This window comes from Alternaria triticimaculans (assembly GCF_023758025.1).
Source record: "Alternaria triticimaculans strain BMP 0046 chromosome Unknown scaffold_25, whole genome shotgun sequence".
Lineage (NCBI taxonomy): Eukaryota > Fungi > Ascomycota > Dothideomycetes > Pleosporales > Pleosporaceae > Alternaria > Alternaria triticimaculans.
The window spans coordinates 125,304-146,931 of record NW_026055982.1 but is presented as its reverse complement, the minus strand read 5'-3'; the positions used below and the strand labels follow the sequence as shown (position 1 = coordinate 146,931).

The following is a 21,628-nucleotide window of genomic DNA, read 5'->3' as shown; positions in this document are numbered from 1 at the left end:
CAATCCAAAGGAAGGGGAGGCTTCAAGACAGATTCCTACGCGTGCATAAGGAAGAGGATAGGATGCAAACAGTCGGGGGCAAAAAAGGTGCGAAGAATTGAGAAGTGAAAGGGAACCGGAGAGTGCACAGAAAGGCACACCCAGTTCAAAGGAACATTCGGAAATTGGATTGACTGTACTTGTACAACTAAAGCCGACTTGGTTTATCAGAAAACAATACGACTCACCCTCGCAAAACATCAATATTACCCACTCGCTCCGCCCGCTTGCGGACCAAACGTCTTCTCGATTCGAATTCCTCGATCTTGCCACAGCTCTTGCGATACCTCACGGATATGTAAGAACGTCGCTAACCACGCTATCCGCCGATCGCGTGGCCTGTAGCGTTGCCTTTCGCCACCGGGTCATGGACCCTGCATACGCATTGTTGCAGATGAACTAAACCCGAAAAGTTTACTAATGGGGGTTTCACTTCTTGGTCGCCCCAAATGCGATTGTTGGGATGGGGGCTTGTTTCTGGTTATGGGTTTTTCGGCACTGTTAGCTGGTAGTTTGGCGTGTGGGCAGTGCGGTCCGTGGAAATGGGACGCGGTTGATTTGCCCGATGTCAGTTGTATTGGGTGGTAGATGTGGGTGCGTGTGCCGCAGTGGGGCTTTTGGACTACCAGGTACTGTGACTGCTACTCATGGTGCTGTGGTATATCGCCGATTGTAAGTAATCTCTGCGACCTTCTGGTACTGGCGAGGGTGTGTTGGCGCTGATGCTAGGTTATAAGCGCCGGTTATAGGCATTTGCTCCTGCCTTGCACTGCCTAGTCATAGCATGACTTTTCAATGGAACTTGAGACACTACACCTATATTCGCAGTTCGTTCTAGCTTTCTGCTAGACTAATCCTACACCCTTCTCGGATGACAGGCTTGGTTCGGATCGGAAGCTGCTGATCTGCAAGACCGAATCCACCGCTCGCGAGATTTACCTACCTAGTTGTTGTTCCCGCCGCCAGTGACACAAACAACGAGAAGGATGCATGCACAATGTATTGAAACCGGTATCATCTAGACAAGAAGACTCCAAGCTGCAAGCGCCAACAATCCCAGATCCACTACAACAAAGTCTCTCGCCAGCATAATCGTACCAGCAACACCCCTTTCAACCACCACCTGCATCAATCATGCCCACCACATTAGCCACACCCACGGAATCCAAATCCAGACCAATCCCCTGCGCTGATCCACACCCATCTTAAACAGGCAATCCAATTGCGTCAAAGAAAAAAGGTGAAGCCATCCCACACCGGCGAAATATTCCGCGGAGCACCGCCCCCAAATCGCGATCACTGTCCTACTCCCAAGACCACAATCACGCTACGCGAGGATGCAGCAATCGGTTCGGGAGACAGGTTGGGCCAATGAGGAGCTAAGATTGCGTCGGGACGACGCCCTAGTGGAGCGCGGAGGTTCGTGCCGCTCTTCGCTCACAGACCCAAGGCGAGGGGAGCTAGGGCCAAGGTGGAGTTTGCAGAAAGTAGAGCTGTGGGGACTGGTGTGGCCTGTTTGTGGGCCGATGGTTCATGGGTTTCTCGATGTGTTTGCCTTCGTAGCGTGATGTCTGCGATGGCGAATGCCGTGAATTGGACGGAGGCCGGCTTAGCTGCTTGACGAAGCTGGCCGCCTTGTTACCGTTGGGGTGGTACTGATTATTTGTAAGCGAGGATATCGTCGATTGTGGCCATGCTTGTGGTTTGGAAACCTTGATGAATAGCAATACTAGAAGGAGATATGTACTACTAGGGCATCTATGTTATGGTATTAGTGTAGAGCAGGCCAAGATTCCCACTATACGAGCTTTCGATTGTTCGAGTACTTCGTTGCGAATGAGCGAGTCAGTTTTCATCATGGGTCGCGAGTCAACGACCTAGAAGTTTCGGCGTTACTATGCTATAGAATCCTCGTCACAGGACATGAAATATCTTCCTGCAATATTGTACCCCATTCCGCTTGACCTGAACCATCACCACCTCAATATTCAAAGTCATCATCAGCACTCGGGCCCTTGCTTTTGCTGACACTCTCCTGCCTCTGGTACATCTCAGCAATCATGCGACTTGAGCTTGCTTGGTCAGGCTTCTTGTCGTCTCTCTCCTTGATGAATCGGGGGAATCTCAGACTGACGCCCTTGCCGCCACCAGACACCTCATCTGCGGCAGCCCTGTATCGTGGAGACAGGGTTAAATCGGCCGTCTTGACTTCCCAGACATAGCGCGGCTCAAACCAGACATCGGGCTGGTCTTTGTTGCCGGTAGAATGGGTATAGAAGGGCTTAGGGCGGTCGATAACAATCTCGGAGAGCGTCTTGTGGAGAGTCTCAAGAATAGCTTCCGAGAAACCGGTACCGATGTTGCAAACAGTCTCGTACTTCTCCGTCGAGGGGTTGTAGCAGGCGAGCAGGAAGGCGCCATACCAGCTTGTGCGCTTACCCTTGCCGTAATAGGCCCCCAGGACAACAAGATCCAGAGAGTCGCCCACGCCGGCAAGATAATCTTTCTTGACCTTGAGCCAGTTCTGCGAGCGCTTCGATGGCTCGTAGTAAGACTCTGGTCCGTCCAGCATCTTTACCATGAGGCCTTCGCAGCCTTCTTTAACGGAGTCTTCGAGAAGAATTTGGATCTCTTCCAACTCGTTGGTATTGCCAAACTTGGCGAGTGCAAACTCTCCTTCAACAGGTATGAAGGCTTCATTGAGATGTTCACGACGCTCACGGAAGGACTTGGTCACGAGAGCCTGCGGTTGTTAGCGACAATGCAGTAAGTAGGGATCAAGAAGCCTACCTCGCCGTTCAAGTAGAGAAGATCGAAAGCGAATACGCAGACCTTGACCTTTACGTCCTCGACCTTGACATCTTTCCTCTTTCGCGTCATGAGCTGCTGGAATGGCAACACCTTCTTTTCCACCATGTCCCAAGCAACCGTCTCGCAATCAAGAACGAAGCTTTGGGTGCCTTCCTTGACCCAGGTAGGCAGCTTGGCCAGGATATCAGGGTACTTTTTGGACAGGTCTTCCGAGTTTCGTGAGAAGATGTTTGAAACACCGCGGTCGCTCTTGCCGGCTGTAGGAGCCGCAGTCGCCAGCTCCATTTTTGCGTCGTGAGAGACAAAGTGTATTTGGGCACGCTCGCCGTCGTATTTGTACTCGCATGTGAAGTCCTTGCCTTCAAAACGATCCAAAACTTCCGTGATTGACTTTGTTGGTTTGGCAAGCATAGGTTTGAGCGGTACACCAGGCTGCAGGCGACAGTTCTCTCGTAGGTTCATGATACCGTGCTCAAGCATAGCGGGTATGATGACTTCGTAGCTGGGAAGCTCACTGTAGACGGTCTTCAGCGTGGCCTCGGCCTTTGCCAAGTCTTCAGTCGATGGCGTCTTGCCCTTCTGTGACATCTCGTGGAAGATCATAGCTTGCGCGACAGCGACTACCACAGTCTTCTCAGCAAGACCCAATCGAAGCTTTCCCTCTAGTGTCCGGACGATGAACTTGGCTTCGCTAGGTCCACCCTTGTCCTTTTCAATGTCAACATGCTTGCCTGAGTTGTGCGCATCAGCTGCCGATAGAAGCTTCTTGATACCGTCCACCTTTCGTCCTTGAGCACCTTGTCCTTCAACAGTAGCAATCCCCATGAGGCCCTTGCGTACGCCTTCTATTGTCAAAGCCTTGGGCTTGAACATGGTAGGCTGTTTGGATCGACTCTTCGCTGCAACAAGTCCAAGATCACCAATCTCGTTCTGGTCGCTCTTGATCTGTTGTAGGTTTCGACCAGTACTCTCGGAGACAGCCTTCATGATCAGAGACTCGCCGATACCAAGCTCGATGCCTGCGTAGTCGGCTGCGAGCTTGTTGACCATGAGCATGACGGTTGGGAGCATGTCAGAAGGTGTCAGTCGCAAGACTTGGCGGAGGAACAGCGAGCAGTGGGCGAGAATCTCCAGGCGCTTCGTCGTCATTTCGATCTTCGAGAACGTTGTGCAGAGTGCGGCGTATGGCACTGGCTCACCCGGTTTCCAGTCAGGATAAGGGTCCTTGGTGTTGGACGAAAGCGTTGTCTGAACCTTCTTCCTCGCCTTGGTCTTGACCTCTTCTGGCTCCTCCTCGGAGCTCACGATCTCTTCCTCTTCCTTGTTTGAGTCGGCATCATCCTCGGGTACAGGTGACGATTTCGCCTCTTTCTTCTTGCCCTTCGCGACCTTTGCCGGCGCTGACACTTCCTCGTCGTCGTCCTCTGGTGTTGCAGCTTTCGGTTTAGCAGCCGCCTTCTTCGACTTTACTGGTGCTTTGTCGGCCTTTGGCTTCGCAGCTGCCTTCTTTGGCTTTTCCTTCTCCTGCGCTGGCTTTCTCCGTTGTCGTTTTGTTGGGGGTTCTTCTTCGGACTCCTCCTCTTGCTCTTCTTTTATTTGCCTCTTCTTTCCAGTTTCGGAGGTTGTACTGTCGACTTCCATCGCATCGTCATCCGTCTCTACCTTCTCCTTGGCGGGTGCCCTGACGTCTGCGTCTGAATCGACATCGTCATTCTCTTCTTTCTTCACCTCTTCTGGCGATGACTTAGGTTCCTCTTTGGCCTCTACGTCTTTCTTTGCAGGCTTCGGCCTCGTGGAGAAGGAGAGTTTCGATTGTTGCTTCGCTGCGTCGCCGTTGGGTTTCCCGAAGAACTTTCTGTAGAGACCGTAAGCGTTGTCCAATTGGCTTGTAGGAGAATTCCAATGCCGTCGCCGCACCCTAACGTAGTCTGAGAAGACTTTACATACCCGAGAGTGGCCTGCTTCGGAGCCATGGCTACGAAAGTGCGAGTGTCGTGTGCGCCACCAGGCTGCTGAGGGCAATTGCGGCGTAGAAAGATGGAAGACGACTGCAACAATCGGATTGAGGGCGCTGACTTTAAATGGAGTCGTGTTGTTGAAGTGCAACAGGCAGCGAAGCGGAAGGGCATGGTGTTCCAGGCGGCAGGCGCGTCCACGGGTATCAAAGCGCGCCTCCTACGCGCTTGCCAAACGCGAACCTCGAGCGAGCAGACCCTTGCTGATATCGCGTTCACGGGAAAACTGAACAAGTGCCTTGCAGCCTACATTAGTGTTGGAAATACACTGCTGTGAGATGCAAAGGCAATCTAGTTCTCTTAGCTTTTCTGTCTATAGTTGTGCTTTGCAGAGGTAGCTGTCCTATTTTCCCTTGGATGGGGTGCTGACATCATTACACGCCATGGACTAGGCGGCATATCCAGCATTGACATCTGCAACTTTACAGCTCTACAAAACACCGTGTTTACTAATATTAACTGACTTCAAGCTGGCGAACTACTTCTGGAAACGTTCGGAGCCGTCTACCTCTACCACCCCGTCCCAGTCCTCCTCGCCGCCGAAAATGTCGAAACCATCTGCGGCACCTCGCCTCACGCCACAATTCTGCTTCAACCAAACCGCACTGCGAGGTCAGCACTCTCATAGACTTGCTAGCCAGCTCACTAACTAATGCGCAAGTCGGCTGAAACAGACTTCCTCCGCATATCACGCGGCGCAATCGACGACTCCATAACACAGAACCTCAACGCCCTCCTCACACCCGCACAACGAGGCTTCGATCCGACCTCAACAAGCACGCGACAGCTGCCGTCACCTGATCACGGTCGGTCGCTACAGCCAGAGCAATGTGAGGGGTTCAAGGAAAAGGTGCTGTTCCCGAGCTGGGCAGTGCGATCAGATGTCTTAGACTACTGCGCCGGTGTCGCAACATCGCCAGACCCAGACGATCCGGATAGTGTACTACGGCAGATCGAAGACGCCAAAGCGAGAGAGAGGACTGTAGATGAGCGATTAGATCCATACTCGGGGCGCTACTTTCCACAGGAGGCGAGGACAGAGAGCTTGGCTATGCTCATGCGCAATGAGAGGGCAGTCGAGAAGATTATAAGGATGAGGACATGGAGTATGTTGGGTGAACGGTGTGGCATGACGAGCGAGTCTGCTGAGGTGGCGTTTGACAAGTGGAGGGACACACAACGGCGATGAGGTGGACTTGTGTAGACGGTGCATAGATACATAATGTGGCAGAATATATAATCTCATCTCATTGCATATCCAGACGCGGCCATGGGGTCTGAGCAGAGAACGTGAGGTGCAGCCAGCTACAGGGCCGATCCTGCGCCATCGAACGCGGGCAGGGCGATATGCACAGCCAAGTTGAACCCTGATATACCCTACATAGAGTAAGGCATGGCAAGTGCACTCTAGTGTCGCATGTCTTTAAGGCATAGCGTCTCTCTCCAGTCGCAACGCGTTGAGCGGAAATACCCCACAAAAACTTCGAAAAGTTCTGCGCAGCATCGCAACACCATGTGAGCATAGCAGGCACAACAAGCGTCGTCGCAGCGATGAGCCTTTCATGACATCCCAGCGCCGAAGCCAGCACTGAATCACAAACTGCACATTCACAAACAAAAGGGTGTCCCACACCGTCCCACAACTCCAATCCATCTTTTCACGGATAATTGCAATTGGTAAGGATGACGGGCGGATATCGATCTACGGGGCCGGGAACGGAGAACTGTCCACAGAGAAAGGAGGGACAACTCTCAGCATGCCACTTGCGTGGAGCCACGATAATATACATAGGATGTAGATTTCCTAACTGATGATGGAGAAGCAGAACGAGGGACGGAGGCGTGCGTGGTTTTGTAGGCGGTGCCAAGGAGCTAGAGTGGAGATTAGTCAGCGCTGCGCACAGAGGATTGCAGGTTTGGATGGGAAAAGTTCGGCGGTGGGGCGCAAGGCGGGAGAGGTTGGTAGAGTGGATGGTTGGCCGTGCGAGGTGAAAATTCGAGATGGGAGCGCGGATATCAGGCTGCAATGGGATAGCCTATGTTCAAAGGGAAGGTCGAGACTTCTGTGACGCCATGCAGGTTCATCGCATGCGCACTTCAGCGTACAGGTCAAGGCTCAATCATAGTATGGTTTCACGGCAAAGACAATATTTATGGGTTCATGCATGCATTCAAGCTAGCTAGACCCATTGTTCGTTCCATCGAGATTCCGTAAGATCGTGATTCATAGCAAGCCGTCTTTCGACAGCTCACCACGACATAACCCAGCAGACGTAGCGACCAACTCTCTAGTAGAGGCGCTTGGGGGGGCTCATGGTGGCCTTGATGGTCAAGGAGCCCACGTTCTGCCATCCCTTCTTAAGAAGCGAGACGAGGTAGTTGATGGCCAACATGATGTTACCGATCAGCTCGTCCTCAGTCATGCCAACGTTGCCGATAGCGACACCCATGCACAGAACCTTCTTCAACTGGAACTTGATGGTGGACTTGACTTCGTTCATCTTGTTGGCGAGGTCCTCAGCGTGCGAGACGGGTGTGGGGAACTTTCCGGCCTTGGAGAGACCGGGTCCGAGGAGACGGGGAATCTGCTTGATGAGGGCGTCGGAGGCAACGAAGGCGTCGTACTTCTTCGCGAGCTTCTTGATGAGCTTCTTGTTCTTGTTGAGCTTCTTCAAGTCCTGTAGAGTTGTTAGACATGTCTAGGCTGAGGACCTCAGAGAGTGCTTACATCAGTGCTCATGGCATCGACACCATGGTGCTTGGCACGGTCAATGTCGTGCTGGTCACCAAGAACGCAGATGCTCATGCCTGGGACTTGTTAGCATGCGCTCTCTCATTTGCGCACCGGTATCAACTTACGAGGGCGGGGAAGGGTGGGGAGCTTGATGGTTCCGGAGAAACGCTTGTCACGCTGGGGGTCGTAGTTCTTGAGGCCGATCTGGAGCTCGACGGTCTCGAGGAAGTTCCTCTTCTTGGTCTCGTTGGAGTACTCAAGGAGCTGTTGAACGTTCGTACGAACGCCGGCGACAGAGATTTTCGACATGTTGGCTGATGTGTCTCCCAGAGGATATCGGTTCCTTTGGTGGCTCTGTAGCGGTGGTGGTTGAAGAAGAGAGAAAAGTGGCGGCGGATTTGTCGCTTGACTGTGGCCGTTTCGCCGCTAGCGAAGTCCACGCTAGTCCGCTTTGGACGCCTGATGGCAGTCACTTTCCAAGGTTGACATGGAAAATAACATTTCGCCTATGCTCGTGTTCTCTGCTATGGGTATCGCCGTCAAATTGCGCTTTAAAGGGATACGTCGCATGTCATTCCACACATACCCCAGACGGGTTGCATTGAAAACCTTCATGTCACTTTTGGCAATTACAAAGAATACATCACGACTAGCTTGCACGAATGTCGATGAAACATGCTTCTGCATTGCTCGCATGCATGGAAGAAATAAAAAATGATACTATACACTTGACTTTTCCTCCTAGAATCCGTGCATTGATGAGTGCACTACGCCATGCAATGCCCGAAAACTCCTCGCCATAACCATGAGAGTAAGAAGAACAAAGTCAATAAACACAAGTTAAAGGAAGTAGCATCTGCCCAAGCACAGTGTTGCTACGGGGTATCCCGTGTGAGAAACCCTAACGCCGTATCCGCCGCACCATTTTCGTAAGCCCAATCCGATCGCAACTGAGGGGTATGTCGTCTACGCGTACTGCCGCGCCAAATGAAGCAAAAGCCGAAGCTAGAAATATACAAAAGGCGAAGGAGAGGTATTCAAGATCATCGAAGGTACCTGTGCCAGATGTGCCAGATGTGCAGAGGAGGTGTTTTGTGCTCCCCATTGCATGTCTCCTAGTGCATGAGCTGCTGGTTGTTGGCGGCATCGACGACGTTGTCGGAGAGGTTGATCAAGAGTTGAGCAAGACAGCGCTTAGTGGCTGCGTCGTCTCGAAGAACAGATGAGAAGGTGGCGTCGCGGAGAGGCTCTGGTAAGCACTGGCGAAGCGCTTCGCGAGCACGAGCGTTATCGCTCAAGCTGGCAAAGTTAGTTACAAGTACAAAAGACGGACATGGAGTGTGCATACCGAAGGAAACACCTAACAACGTGCTTGAGCAGGCGAACGGTTTGCTGCTCCACAAGTTGGTTGACCATGTTGCTGAGTACGGTGCCGACAGCATAAAAGCGCTCGTAGGTCTGACAGATGTAGGCAAGACCGATGTCGTCTAGCAGGATCTTCTGAACGATGAAGATGGCCACTGTCTTGCTGAGCTCCGAGCCAGTCTCCATGATACGCAGGCAAAGCGGGATGATCTCAGTTGTCAAGAGGAAGTTAATAACCTCACTAGAGTCGTTCTTCACCAGAGCGCCAATGACACCGAGAGATGTAAGACGCAGGTATTCGAAAGGCCGCGACTTGGACGTTGTGTTGAGGAACGGGTAGAGGAAGAGCGGGATGTGCGCTGTGAGTGCATTAGCTACGTCTCCTCAGTGCGATGTCTTACTTACCGCTCAAGAATAGGCCGCGAGTTTCGGTATGCGAAGCGACACACTGGAGAAGCGCAAGAGCGTTGCACACACGGTTAGAAGCGGCAGCGGTCAATTGCGACGGGTTGAGCAGAGGGTAGACGGAGATGATCTCTTGGAGGAGCGAGGCCATGACACCTGGAGTCGTTAGTATCCCGTCGCATTTTCGACAACACGATACGCGTACCAAAAGAGTGCCAGAGGATCAGAGCCAACTCCGGAACTTGTTCTCGCTTCTTGCTCAGTTCCAGAAGAGCAGCCTCACGCGTGGCAGGCTTCATGAGCTGGGCTATCCACTCCAAGACGCGCCTGTTCTCCTCCGTCATTCCGATATCGGTGGTCTGGACGTCGTTCGCGGGGCCGCGGGGGACGGCGTTGTTGCCGGGAAGGGTGGTGCCATTGCTGGCGGCGAGTTGTTGGTGGTACTGTCGCTGGGCCGCCGCCTGGACGGCCTGGGCCTGTTGTTGTTGAGCGTGCAGCTGGGCGGCCTGGGCTTGGTGTTGTCCGTGCTGGCCTACATGGTGTTGCGGTTGCTGGTGATGGCCATGGGCTTGAGCTTGAGCGGGCCAGTCGCCGTACTGCTGCTGCTGCTGCTGCTGTTGCGCGAGGAAATGTTGCATTGGCCGCGATTACCGACAGGTTCGTATTGATTGTGGGGTGGAGGTAAGATAACAAGGTTTGCGCGACTTTATATGGTGAGGCGGCGATTGCTTGCGAGGTCACGCGGTGGGGAAATCGGACGTGGTGAGTCTGGCAGCACTCGAGAGCACTCATGGAGTCGCGAAACACCCCGCTAGCGCCGGGGCCTTCCACGGTTAGTCAGCTATTTTTGGCGTCATGCTTCCTCAGTAAAGCAGCTATCTCTACATACTTTCACCTCATACCAGAAAACGCTGGACAGGTCTGTAGACTACATCAAGTTGAAATTTGCAATGCAGGTTATCTAACGTCAACGTAGGCTTCAGGTTGTTTAGTGTTTTCTTATGTTAACGTGCTTTGTAGCAGTGGCGCTTCAACCAAAGCATGTTGTAACAACTGATCGCCAATGGCTCCACCACTATCTGAAGACGAGCTCCAACATCTGCGCGATGCACGCGGAGCAAGCTCGTGGATAACCCGCCGTTTTGTAAACAGCATCCCAGGGATAGCTCAATCCAGCGGAGAACATGTATTCTAGGACCAAACAATACTATGCATCTTGCAAAACCGACCGCGGAATGTACAAGAAACTCGATACAGATCTACCCAACAAGAGCAAGAAACTTAGTACCAATCAAGTTGATCCGCTTGTATGCGTCGATATCATATCCTTGAATATCGCGCAATCACTAATACCAGACTCTAATGTACTTTATTCAATAAAAAGACCTGAACACCTTAGAGCCTACATTTACATCAGATTATCTCCTTTGCATAGTTTCGTCTTCATACAGGCTGGAAACCTGTTCCAGAGGTTTCCTTGTACGAAGTGATGGTGCGAGTGAATCCGGCGTCGACATCTAGGAGGAGTTGACAGATCTGTGCTTCTGCCAGACATCCGCGGGTCCATGAAAGCCGCATAATCTCAGTGATGGAATTGATGAACAGTGTAGATGCCGACATTATTGTGGCAAGGATGGAGTCATGACGCGCTTGTCGAGGATCCGATGTTGAACACCTCAAGATTCTCATCACCTCCTTGGACACCGTCCTTGGGCTCAAGGAGCAAACAGAACACCCTGATTAGCTATTACATGAGTCTTACTTTGCAACGGTTACCGAGCACAAGGAAGTTCGGGATATCCTGAATGCATGGAGCGCTGACGCTTCCGAACGAAGCCAGGCTACACGAGTCACTTCATTTCAGCAGGATGCGGCGGATTGGTAGATATTTCTCGACGAGTTCATCTTGCCAGGACTCCGTCATGTGATTGAATTTGACATCTACCCACTCCCCCTCACTTGCGTCACCGGATCCCTCCCCGGCACCACCGTATCCCTCCAAAGATCCTCATCCTGCTCATGTCTTGGGATAAAACGCCGTGGCTCCGTAAACATGGTCTCACCGGTGATAAGCGGCATTGACATTGTAGTATCTATACTGTTCTGAAATCTCATCAGTTATTAGGGACTCCCGGAGAGGATTATGTGGGGAGGAAGGAGGAGGAGGCTGGGCATACTGCTGTGGTTGTGGGTCCTCGCCGTAGTAGATTGGGGCTTCGAAGTCGGTGGCGGCGTGGGAGAGGATTGTGGGGTCGATTTCGGGGATTTGCGTTGATGAGGGTGGTTGTGATTGGGATGGCTGTTGGGAGATGGTGGTTTGGGGTGTGGTCATTGTGTTTGTTGGCTGCGACTGTGATTGTGGAGCGCTGGCATCAACTTCGACAATCTTGTCCTCTTGTACTCTTACTTCGCGGTCTCGTAGGCGGCGCATTAGTCCGAGGAACTGTGAGTTTTGGAACTTCTCGCTTGTGTTGTCTGCTACGCGCTCTAACAACCGGCCTGCTGTTGCTGCCATTTCGTCGTCCTCATTTCTTGGCGGTTGTTCTTGCTTCTGCTCTTCTTCGGGTTTCTGTTCGAAGTGTTGTAGCGGCTCTGGGGTTCGCATGTAGCCTGCTGCTTCTAGATCCTGCCATATTTGCTCTTCGCTCATCTGGACGCGTGAGCCCAGTGGGTATTGCGACATGAGGCGTTGGTTGATGGCTTTGATGAGCTCTTCGGCGCGGGTCTTGACTTCTGCAGGCGCATCGCGGTTCACGATTCTTTGAAGAGAATCAACGATCCATTTCCCCTCATTCGCATCTTGTACCAGTGTGCCGCTCTTCTCCAGACGATCCATGTTCTCGAGGTATGCTACTGCTTCGTCGGTTCGTCCGAGACCGGTCTCGCTCCAGACTTGGATGGCGGAGTAGACAGCTAAGCGCACAGTCAGCACTCGTAGTTGGTTAGACGGACACTACACACCTGGCCGCGTTTCTCGTATCCGTTGAAGAAGAGGATCCATCTCACCCGGCCGGTCCAGATCCAGCGCCTCTTGCGCTGGCTGTGTGTGTACTTGCTCTGCCTCTGCCGTCTCCATCATGTCTTGTTGCGCCTGCGCAAATGCTTGTTCGAAAGCCGCCTCGTCGAACGCCGGTACGTCATCCTGGGCGCGCTGCTTTCCTTGCGCGACCTCTGAGACTTGGGCGTTCTGGAAAGTTGGGGTCTGCATGTATGCTTGTCCACCAAATCCACCCATGTTGTATCCCGACATGCCTCCATACGGGGGTTGCTGTAATGTAGGCGCCTGTGCGACCGGAGTCTGCTGCCTCAAGAAGTCCTGATGCCATGCTGACGCTGCGCTCGCCGGCTGCTGTCGCTGTTGCTGGAACGTTTGTGGCGGCGGACTGCTAACGTTCAAGCGTTGAAAGTCGGCCGCCCAGTCGGGTGCTTGTGGAGCTTGCGCAAACTGGGGAGGAGGTTGCGCGAATCGTGGATCGAAGGGTTGGAAGTTCTGTGTTGGAAGAGGCCGGCCGCCGGCTTGAAAGGCTTCAAACTCGTTATCTAACGCGCCTACGTTTGGTCCCGGAGATGATCTAAAGCCCTGCTACAGTTTAGATGGCGAAGCGCAAGATTTCGGTATGACCACACACCTGCGCCGGTGAATGTCTGCCCACCAAGCGGTCCTGCTGAAGCGTCCGGTCTACGGTCGTGTGCTTCTGGAAGTTTTGCAGGGCATTTGAAGGCCCACAAAGCTCCGCCATGTCGAATCAAGAAGGAATAAAAGTGCACTAAGAGGGGTATCAACGCATGCTAGAAGGAAAGTGTGAGAGAGTCTGTCGGAGTGATGGTGTTGCGGCAACTGAGCGTCATGTTCCCGGAGATCAGAAGCCGACCGCATGCCGAGGCAAGAGGCGTGAGTGGGCCCCACGCGTCAGCCCTAGAGCTGTCAGGCAGGTGCGATCCATGGATGACGCACAAGCACGTGCTACACTCTTCACCCCCCAGATTCTGTGAAAGCGGCAGTTGGTAAGATCGCGCGTGGCATAGATTAAGTCGCACGTCCTTGAGCTGGAATGGATTAGAAGATCAGCACCGTCCGCCCAAAGACCGTAGACCCGAATCGACGTAACACAACACCGGTGAAGAGCTGGAAGTCGTTGAGACGCACGCACATGCGCAAAGCGTTACACAGCATCGCAAGCGACGTAGACAGGTGAAGCCACATGAGTCGAGATCGAGATCGACAACAAGCCAAATCCATGCATAGATAACTACGTAACAGAACAACCGAGCAAAGGTACCTATGTGTATGTATAAGATCCTAGAGAGAAGATTGGTATATGTCGTCATGAGCAAAGAAACCAACACCTCCAAAACATAACCGCATCATAAAACTCAATATCAACCCCCTTATCTACCATAAAACATCTCTCCCAAACTGATATTCGTCTGCCTAGACGACCCACCAACCACACTCCTCGACCTAGACCTCGACTTCTTCCTCACAAAAGCATACTCCTTCTTACCGTGTCTATCTCTTCCTTCCGATTCAATGAACAACTTGCTACCGTGTCCAGTGCGCAGACGACGGGTATGCTCGAAGAGGATGTCGGTTTCGCGTTGGGACATTTCGCGGAGGACGATGATGTATTCGGGGTTCTGGGTAGGATGTTAGTATAGTACTTGGTAGCAGAGTACAGCGTTGGTGGATGAGGACTTACAACATCGAATTCGTAGGGGATATCGTAGTAGTGCAGCGTCTCGACGTCGAGATGGCTTCTGTGTACCTTGGCGTAGGTAGGCGGCGGTGCAATAGCGATTTGATGCGAAGAAGAGTGGGAGTGAGAATGAGAGTGGTGGTGGTGCGGCGGTGGCGGAGGCGCAGGAGGAGCGATTGGGTGGAGAGGATGGTTAGGCATCATGCCTGCCTGGAGCTCACGCTGCTTGTCCGGGTTGACGAGCGCCTGGATCTGGTTGTCTTGGAAGCCGAATTGAGCGAGTCGCTTGCGCATCGTTTCCTCGAGCTCCTTCTCCTGGGCCTCTTTCTTCCGCTTCTCGGCTTCTTCTGCCGCTTGCTGCTTTCGCGTAAAGGCGTCGAATTCTTCCTTTTCCTTGCGCTTTCGCTCTTCCTCTTCGAGTTTGAGCTTCATGATGAGCTCCTCTTTAGCTCGCTTCTCCTTGTCGGCGTCTAAGATCTTCTTGCGCTCGTACTCGTAGATGATACGGTCTTTCTCTGCTTGAGCTTCGGCCTCTTCTTTGGCCTTCTTCCGTTGGTATTCATCGACAGCACGCTGTTGAGCTTCTTTTGCCTCTCTTGCCTGTTTAGCTACTTTGGCTTCGTTATCAGCGATGATTCGCTTGCGCTCTTCTTCAAATGCCTTCTCCTTGAGTTCACGCTCACGTGCCTCCTTCTCAAGCTTAGCCGTGTTCTCCGCAATGATGCGCGCGCGTTCTTCGTTCTCTCGCTTCTTCTTCTTCTCCATGTCAGACAGAATCTTCTCACGCTGTTCCTCGGCCTCGCGTTGCTCTCTGGCTTGCTTGAGCTTGGCCTCGGCAAGTATTCGCTTGCGTTCGTCATCCTGTTCTCTCTGCTCCCTCTCTAGTTTGGCAAGCATCTTGTCGCGCTGTTCCTCAGCCTCCCTTTGCTCTCTGGACATCTTCGCCCTGTTCTCGGCGATGATTTGAGCTTTCTTCCTCTCCTCGTCGATATCGCGTCGCTCGCGGTCTCGGTCTTCCCTCTCTCGCTTCAACTCCCAATCGCGACGCATACTCTCCTCCATTCTCTTGATGTTTTCCGCTTCTGTCTCACGGTCCCTTCTGTCATGGATGAACTCAAGCTCAACCCTGCGCCTGGCCAATTCTTCCCGTCTCTCGGTTTCCCTCTCCCAACGTTCTCGTTCAGCCTTCTCCTCGGCTTCTTCAAGGCGTTGTTGCGTTAGTGCCTCTTGTATCTTATCCTTGTAGCCATCTGACGAGTGATGACGCCTTTCCCTTTCGAGTTGCTGTTCAGCGTCCCGAAGCCGCTGCTCAGCAAGTGTCAACTTGACTTTGTCCTCGTAACTACGATCTGGCGAATGATGATGGTATCGCTCCTGACGCTCCCTCTCAAGCCTATCTTCGAGATCTCTAAGGCGTTGCTCAGCAAGTGTCAACTTGATCTTGTCTTCGTAGTTCGGCTCAGGAGCACGTTGATGCTCATACTCGTGCCTAGAGCGCGACCGGTGCTCCTTCTTTATGTCTGCTCGCAGCGCAGCAATATTATCTTCCAGGTCCTCAAACCCACCAGGCATGCGTCGGCCACGGGGACTGGCGTCTTGACCCTTCTGCTCAGTGCTTACACGGGGGTGGCTATCGTTATCCAGGTGACTGGTGTTGTAGATTGTCACGTTGGGAGCAGGCGCATGACCTTGTGAGCGAGTTCGATGGAGACCGGTTGTATAGTGCACTTCAGGAGCCAGAAACTCTGTCGTGCGACGACCGTAGTCAGGACGATAGACCTCGTCGTCTTGGACTCTCCGCGGTGGGGGTCGGGGTGCGGGGGGATGAACATGACGGGTGTGAATGTTCAAAGTGTCCTTTGTGACTTTGTGCCTGGACCACTCATCGTCCGTCGAGTAACTCGGGTCCCAGTCGGATGCTCGTGGCATAGTGGGCGAAGAGGCTGAAAAGACGGGTGAAATGTAGAAAAACTATCCTGACTGTTCGGTCTGAAAATTGAAGTGAGGACAAAGCAGAGCAATCAATCCAAAACCTTTGGGTTGGTCTCAGTTGCGGCGTGGACACACAGAGCGGGGTTGACGCTGAGGGGGCGGCACAGCAGCAGAGGTGACACAGTATAAAGAGAAGGTAACGTAAGAAAGCGGGAATGTCAGCAAAGGTGCGGCTGCAGCAGAACTTGAAGGAATTGCGCCCCTCTTGCTGGAATGGGGGCTGAAAGCTGCCTGATCACTAGCGGCATCCTCATGCGCCCGGTCTTGTGAACACAAATCAGCCGGAAGGCATATTTGACCTATCAACGATAGTGTAGAAGGCCGTCCACATGCCTGCATCCCCTCTGCGCTGTTGTAGCGCTGCAGTGTGCGATACTTGCGACGGCTTTGCCCTACATCCTTCGGTCTCTCCAGCTAGCGGCACGAGGATGGTGATGGTTTGGTGGGGCATGTCGAAAATAACACTAATCAAGCGCCATCAAGCGCCAAAGCCTCCATATACTCTAGGCTGGGGGCGGAAGTGACATATCAAGTAAGCCTTGTTAGTGTACAGCGCTGCTATCAAGCAACCCGATCAATCTTCAAGTGTCAACTTCGTGGGTACACCCACTTCGTTGACGTTCCTTTGACGCGCGCTCCAGGACACATGTTCTCCATTCTCAGCGCCTCATGAAACAGCTCCGCTCGCGTGCGACCCGCCGAGGTATCGTGACCAACAAGCTGATCGGAGTAAGCCTTCATGTACCCGGGGCCGCGTTTTCGGCTAGAGCAGCCCCAAGATCGTCTTCGATAGCCACAGCTCTTCAGCCGCACCTTTCCAGTCAGGGTCGGTCCGAAATTCCAGACTTTCGGTCTTCATTAGATGGTGTGAACTTTGACGAGATAGGTATTCCGTGAGAGACGTTAAGATGCACATCCTTGATTCCATTTCAACACGACAATGTGCATGTGAGCAAAGAGGTGTCTAGCTGAGTGTCGGCGCCAGCGAACGCCGGCTATGCAAGTATCGTACAGATCGTAATCATATCTTCTCCTCGACAACTTCCTTCAAGCTCTCCGCTCGTCGAATCAGCTCTTCGTAGACTGTCCAGGCAAGCGCACTGCTCATTGCCTTCCTCGCGATCCTAATACCAAGTCCATCAAACATGCTGCGCATGCCTTCCTCCGCAAGCATCTTCTTGCTCGCCTGTACCATATTGCCGTACTTATGAGGCATAAGCTGTATACGCGTCTTGATAGCATCGAAGGGGTTCGTAATAGTCGTCCCCAGCCCCGCTGCAGCAACACCCGAGATGAAGTTTATTCCCGCGGATGTGCTGGTAGACAGCTTGGTGGCAGTGCCGGACGTCTCTTCAATCTTAGTTGCGAGACTAGAAAGTTTCCGTTTCGATTGCTCGTAGAAGAGGACGTAGAGACCCGCGTAGGGTGCATCGCGAACGGCTGTTGCGCCGAAACCAGCGAAGAAGCCCTTGAGTCCTTCTGTTCGGAAGATGTCTCGAGATGCGGTGAAGAGCGAATTGTACGAGTACAAACTACTCTCATATCGCACCTTCAGCACGGTTATCGGCATCATAATGAAGCCCGCCCATGTCCGCGCAAAGGCTCCCGTTGCCAGGTTTGCAGTGTTGCTCAGTTTGGGTAGAGAGCTCGAGTGCTCCGCGCCTTTGACTGCTGCATCGCTGCTGCCCGCCGCGACCAGACTCGCTCTATGTCGTAACGCGTTGAGACTTGAGAAGTATATGGCAGAGCCAAACCCTGTGCGCAGGGTACTTGGTAATGTGCCCCTCCAGAACTGACGTATCGGGTTCGGTCCGCTGGCTATCGACTGGATGGTACCGAGGAGTGTGCTCGAGCGGGATTGTTGGACGCGGGTTTTGAGGAGGTCGGCGGGTTGGAGAAGGACGGCAGACAGGATGCCTGAGTTTAGGCCGGCGAAGAAGTGGACTGCGCGGTTGTTAGTAACTACAATCCGCTAGCTGTCGCAATAGCAATTATGCTCCTCGCTCTTTCCACTTACAGTAGGACGACGAGCGCTTTCCGCGGGCGCCATCTGACATTGCCGAGGCGTCAAGTATTCAATTCCTATTTTAAGAGATCTGAAGCTGCAATACGCATCATGGTAACAGCCCTGGAAGACTGGCCGCAAATACTAGGGTGAGAGAGTAACAACGTGTCTGTCCGTCTCACGCGAAAAAGTGTCATGACGACATGTTCCGAGCCTCGGCGAGTCGGTGATATTTTCGCTTGCGTCTGGTACCGCGTCTATGAACACGATACGTCTGATGAACTCATGAACTCCGTAGACAGTATTAGCATCGTGATTCGAAAGTCCGTTGTCCAAATTAGAACAACTGGCCGAAGCGCATTCATCATGTCGCATTATCTTGATCTTAAGCTCAATCAATATTACGAAGTAGCACCTTCTCAACCCTATCATACATCGCTCCATACATCCCAGACATGACTCCAGAAGCCTATCAATCACGTACTCGGTCCTCCATCAGTCCTCATCGTCGTCGTCGTCTCCGAAGATAGCCTTGAAAACATCCTCAGAAGCCCGTTCAGTCGAAAGCGCCTCATTCTTCTCCACGTCCACAGCTGCATGCCCACTCTGTTCTGTAGCCATAGCTGCAACCGGGACAGCAGCTTCCGATGCCTGACCCATCCAAGCCGGCCGCTGGAGAGCAGGACCATTAGTCAAAAACTCGTGTTGCAGCTTCTCCATAGCCGACTTGGACACTGCTTCTTCCGTCTGCGATTTGAAGTGGCTTTCACCAGCATCAAACTCAGGCGGCATGTCTGGTGGGGGCTTGACGTTGAAGCGCTTGCAAAGGAGTCGCGATGGGTAGAAGGGGAAACTACTTCGAGTCATGGGACCGTACATGGCTAGCTTCGCCGCCTGCTCTGCGGGATCTTCTGGCTTTGCGGCTGGCTGTCGTAGAAGGTTCGCATTCGCTGCTCCACCATCGTTTCCGTTCAAGGTTGAGGATGACGCGGATGTGAATCGGGAGGCCATAATGCCAGTTGTGGGTTTGAAGACTTCTGCAGCATGTGCAAACTCCTGTAGCTCTTTGATCCAGTCTGAGACTGATACGCCCTCCCTTCGTTCTGGCAGGTCCTCTTTCAGTCCTGCTTTCAACTCTAGGAAGCCGACATAACGCGCACGCTTCTGCATGTCCTCAGCATAAGGCATCCAGCCTGTCGCACCCTTGGCAAGTGCTGCAGCGGCCACGCTCTTATCAAGAACAGGCACGAGACTCCACAGATCTTTTGGTTGGGCTTTGCTTGCGGGCAAATGTCCTTCAGGAGCAGCTTCTCCCAGGCCCTGGGGCAGATCGGCTTTACCAGATAATGCAGCCAACCGGTCTCGGGCGTCCTTGGGTATGAAGTCGAAGATGGACTTTCCGGGCAAAGCTTTCTCCCCCAAGAGTGCCGAACGCCCTTTAGCATCCAACGTTGATGCTTTCGCCGCGTCTGCTACAGACTGGTAGTCTTTCGATTCTGAAGTCGGAGCGGCACTTTTGGAAGTTTTCCAACCTGGGGGTATCTTCGGTGGAGGATATTTAGGCTTGCTGGTGAGTTCGGTGAGACCGGCCGCGAATGTGAAGCCACTCAACGGAGATCTCCCATCTATAGATGGCCTGCTCAGCGAGACCAAGGCTTTGGACGAACTCTTCTTCGAGACAAAGACATGCTTCTCTCCTGCTCCTGGCTTGGCGAATTTACTGGGCTTCTTCCCTTTCTTTTCCTTGCCTATGGTCTTGTTGAACGTAATCTTCGGACCCAATTCGTACGGGTCCTCGTCGTCCGAGCCGGTATCGTTGAGCACGCCAACGCCAAAGGAAGACTTCTTCGGCGCAGGCTTCTTCACAGTTGATGCTTTCTTCGGACCTTCAAGATAATGCAGGTCGAACTTGGATGGACGATCCGCAGCCTCTTCTTCCACAGCATCCAAGCGAGCTTCCGACGTGTATCCCAGACCTTTGCGACGAACCTCTTCTCGTGGTAAAGTCATGATTCGAGCGTCTTGAGGCGCAAACATATGTGCTGCATCGTCCTTGGGTCCGGATGCGCCATCTTCCAGGTCAGCATTCCGGCGTACCTTGCGACCAATGCCCTGATCTCGTCGCCAGCCCATCTTCTGCGCAATCTTGACGCCCATTGTCTCCTCCTGGGTCACAAACAGGCCGAATAGTCCATCGTCGTTCGCTCGTCCAGCTTCGCCTATGCCGGCGAAGTTCTGCGCAGTCTCCAGTTGGCGCGACTCGGCTGCTGCTGCCAGATCCTCCTCGTCCATGAAATCTTCGGCTCGCTGGGTCGGGCCATTGGGCTGGTCTTTTTTGCGGTCTGCGCGCGAGGAAACGAAAGTCTTCGGGGTCCATCCTTCTTTAGATCCAACTGTATTAAAGTATCTTAGCATAGTCAAGAAGTCTTGCGTTCGTCAAGGTATGGCTCGGAAACTTACCCTGCACTGAAACCTCCAGTGAATGCGCCGTGGAGTCTCCGGCGACCTCGCTCGTCCGTCACAGTCTGCTTCCACACGGGCACAAAAGCGCCATCGTCGGCCTCTTCTTCGGGAAGCCCGGTACCTAGAGATATGTAGGTTGTCGGTCCGCCGCGAGTGCGCTTTTGAGCGCCGGTCGGAGAAGGCGCGCGTGGCCGCTTGTATGCCATTGCGATAGGTACCGGGAGTGGAGTTGCGCAGGACGTGGGAGATGTTCCGGGACCAGATTCCTTGAGCCAGATTTGGTTAACGCAATCCGTAGACCGGGTTCGTCAAGCAGTCAAGCAGTCACCAGCCAAGCGAGGTAAAGTTGAAGCGGATCACGAGTAAGCGGCCGATGGGTGACTAATCAGCCGCGATGCTATTGGTTGAGGGACGCTTACCCAGCGACCAAGCGAAGTCAGACCACGTCCGGTAGCCAACTCAACAAGCCGCGCGGGGACAATAAAGTGCACAGTTGTCTACGGGTACGAGTTTCATGTGGCAGTAGAATTCACAGCACAGCTCAAGTGACTGCCCAGTGGACTGCCGTTGGACTAAGACAAAGGAGTTAGTAGGCAGGGTGGGCCCGATGATGTAGTGCCGCGCCTGGGTCGAGCGGCCTAATGAGCAAGCAAGGCTGGTGTCCGGCTAAGCTCGTTGAGACCCTGATCAATGGATAGAGCAGCTGGAGCGCAATCTTGTGAGATTGAGGCAGCGACGACGAGAAAAGCGTGCCTCCTGAGGTATTTCTTTGACAGGTATCAACTAAGACAAGGAGGACCGCAGAAACAGGGTGGACGCATTGTCCCGAAGGAAAACCTACCCCACGACAGCGGCCTGGCGTTGGGCGACGAGCTAGGCGTGGAGCGAGAGAGCTATCGTGTTTGACCTCCGCCCAGAAATAGCCATAACAACACAGCACATGCACTCGGGCGGGCGCAGTACATGCTTCTCTCGACGTCGATGCTGCATCTCTCTGCTGTAACCCGTGTTCTGCATCCGTCCCAGCAGACGCCTATCTAGACCAGCCTACCAACACGCCGGTGCCAAGTTTGGCGACTGCCATCTACCGGCCCCTAACCTC

At 53.2% G+C, this 21,628-nt stretch overlaps 7 protein-coding genes across 7 annotated transcripts; 1 reads left to right on the top strand and 6 right to left on the bottom strand.

The window, feature by feature from the left end:
• Positions 1-2,020: 2,020 nt before the first annotated feature.
• Positions 2,021-4,823, bottom strand: J4E78_009979 (uncharacterized protein; the record flags this gene model as incomplete). Its single annotated transcript, XM_049370562.1, has 3 exons — positions 2,021-2,782; positions 2,830-4,705; positions 4,798-4,823. 3 exons carry the CDS (start codon positions 4,821-4,823, stop codon positions 2,021-2,023), a joined length of 2,664 nt encoding a protein of 887 aa, XP_049217733.1.
• A 587-nt stretch (positions 4,824-5,410) lies between these two features.
• J4E78_009978 (uncharacterized protein) lies at positions 5,411-6,054 on the top strand (the record flags this gene model as incomplete). Its single annotated transcript, XM_049370561.1, has 2 exons — positions 5,411-5,477; positions 5,540-6,054. 2 exons carry the CDS (start codon positions 5,411-5,413, stop codon positions 6,052-6,054), a joined length of 582 nt encoding a protein of 193 aa, XP_049217732.1.
• A 1,099-nt stretch (positions 6,055-7,153) lies between these two features.
• Positions 7,154-7,908, bottom strand: CRP74 (60S ribosomal protein L10a; the record flags this gene model as incomplete). Its single annotated transcript, XM_049370560.1, has 3 exons — positions 7,154-7,543; positions 7,594-7,673; positions 7,725-7,908. 3 exons carry the CDS (start codon positions 7,906-7,908, stop codon positions 7,154-7,156), a joined length of 654 nt encoding a protein of 217 aa, XP_049217731.1.
• Positions 7,909-8,714: 806 nt separating this feature from the next.
• RCD1 (Cell differentiation protein rcd1) lies at positions 8,715-10,007 on the bottom strand (the record flags this gene model as incomplete). The annotated part of the gene is made up of 4 exons (XM_049370559.1): positions 8,715-8,898; positions 8,948-9,323; positions 9,370-9,525; positions 9,575-10,007. 4 exons carry the CDS (start codon positions 10,005-10,007, stop codon positions 8,715-8,717), a joined length of 1,149 nt encoding a protein of 382 aa, XP_049217730.1.
• A 1,421-nt stretch (positions 10,008-11,428) lies between these two features.
• Positions 11,429-15,995, bottom strand: J4E78_009975 (uncharacterized protein; the record flags this gene model as incomplete). Its single annotated transcript, XM_049370558.1, has 4 exons — positions 11,429-12,282; positions 12,331-12,949; positions 13,819-14,007; positions 14,070-15,995. The coding sequence occupies 4 exons, from the start codon at positions 15,993-15,995 to the stop codon at positions 11,429-11,431; spliced, it is 3,588 nt and encodes a 1,195-aa protein (XP_049217729.1).
• Positions 15,996-17,079: 1,084 nt separating this feature from the next.
• On the bottom strand, positions 17,080-18,115 carry J4E78_009974 (uncharacterized protein; the record flags this gene model as incomplete). Its single annotated transcript, XM_049370557.1, has 2 exons — positions 17,080-18,002; positions 18,076-18,115. The coding sequence occupies 2 exons, from the start codon at positions 18,113-18,115 to the stop codon at positions 17,080-17,082; spliced, it is 963 nt and encodes a 320-aa protein (XP_049217728.1).
• A 443-nt stretch (positions 18,116-18,558) lies between these two features.
• On the bottom strand, positions 18,559-20,732 carry J4E78_009973 (uncharacterized protein; the record flags this gene model as incomplete). Its single annotated transcript, XM_049370556.1, has 2 exons — positions 18,559-20,470; positions 20,524-20,732. The coding sequence occupies 2 exons, from the start codon at positions 20,730-20,732 to the stop codon at positions 18,559-18,561; spliced, it is 2,121 nt and encodes a 706-aa protein (XP_049217727.1).
• Between the last annotated feature and the right edge of the window lie 896 nt (positions 20,733-21,628).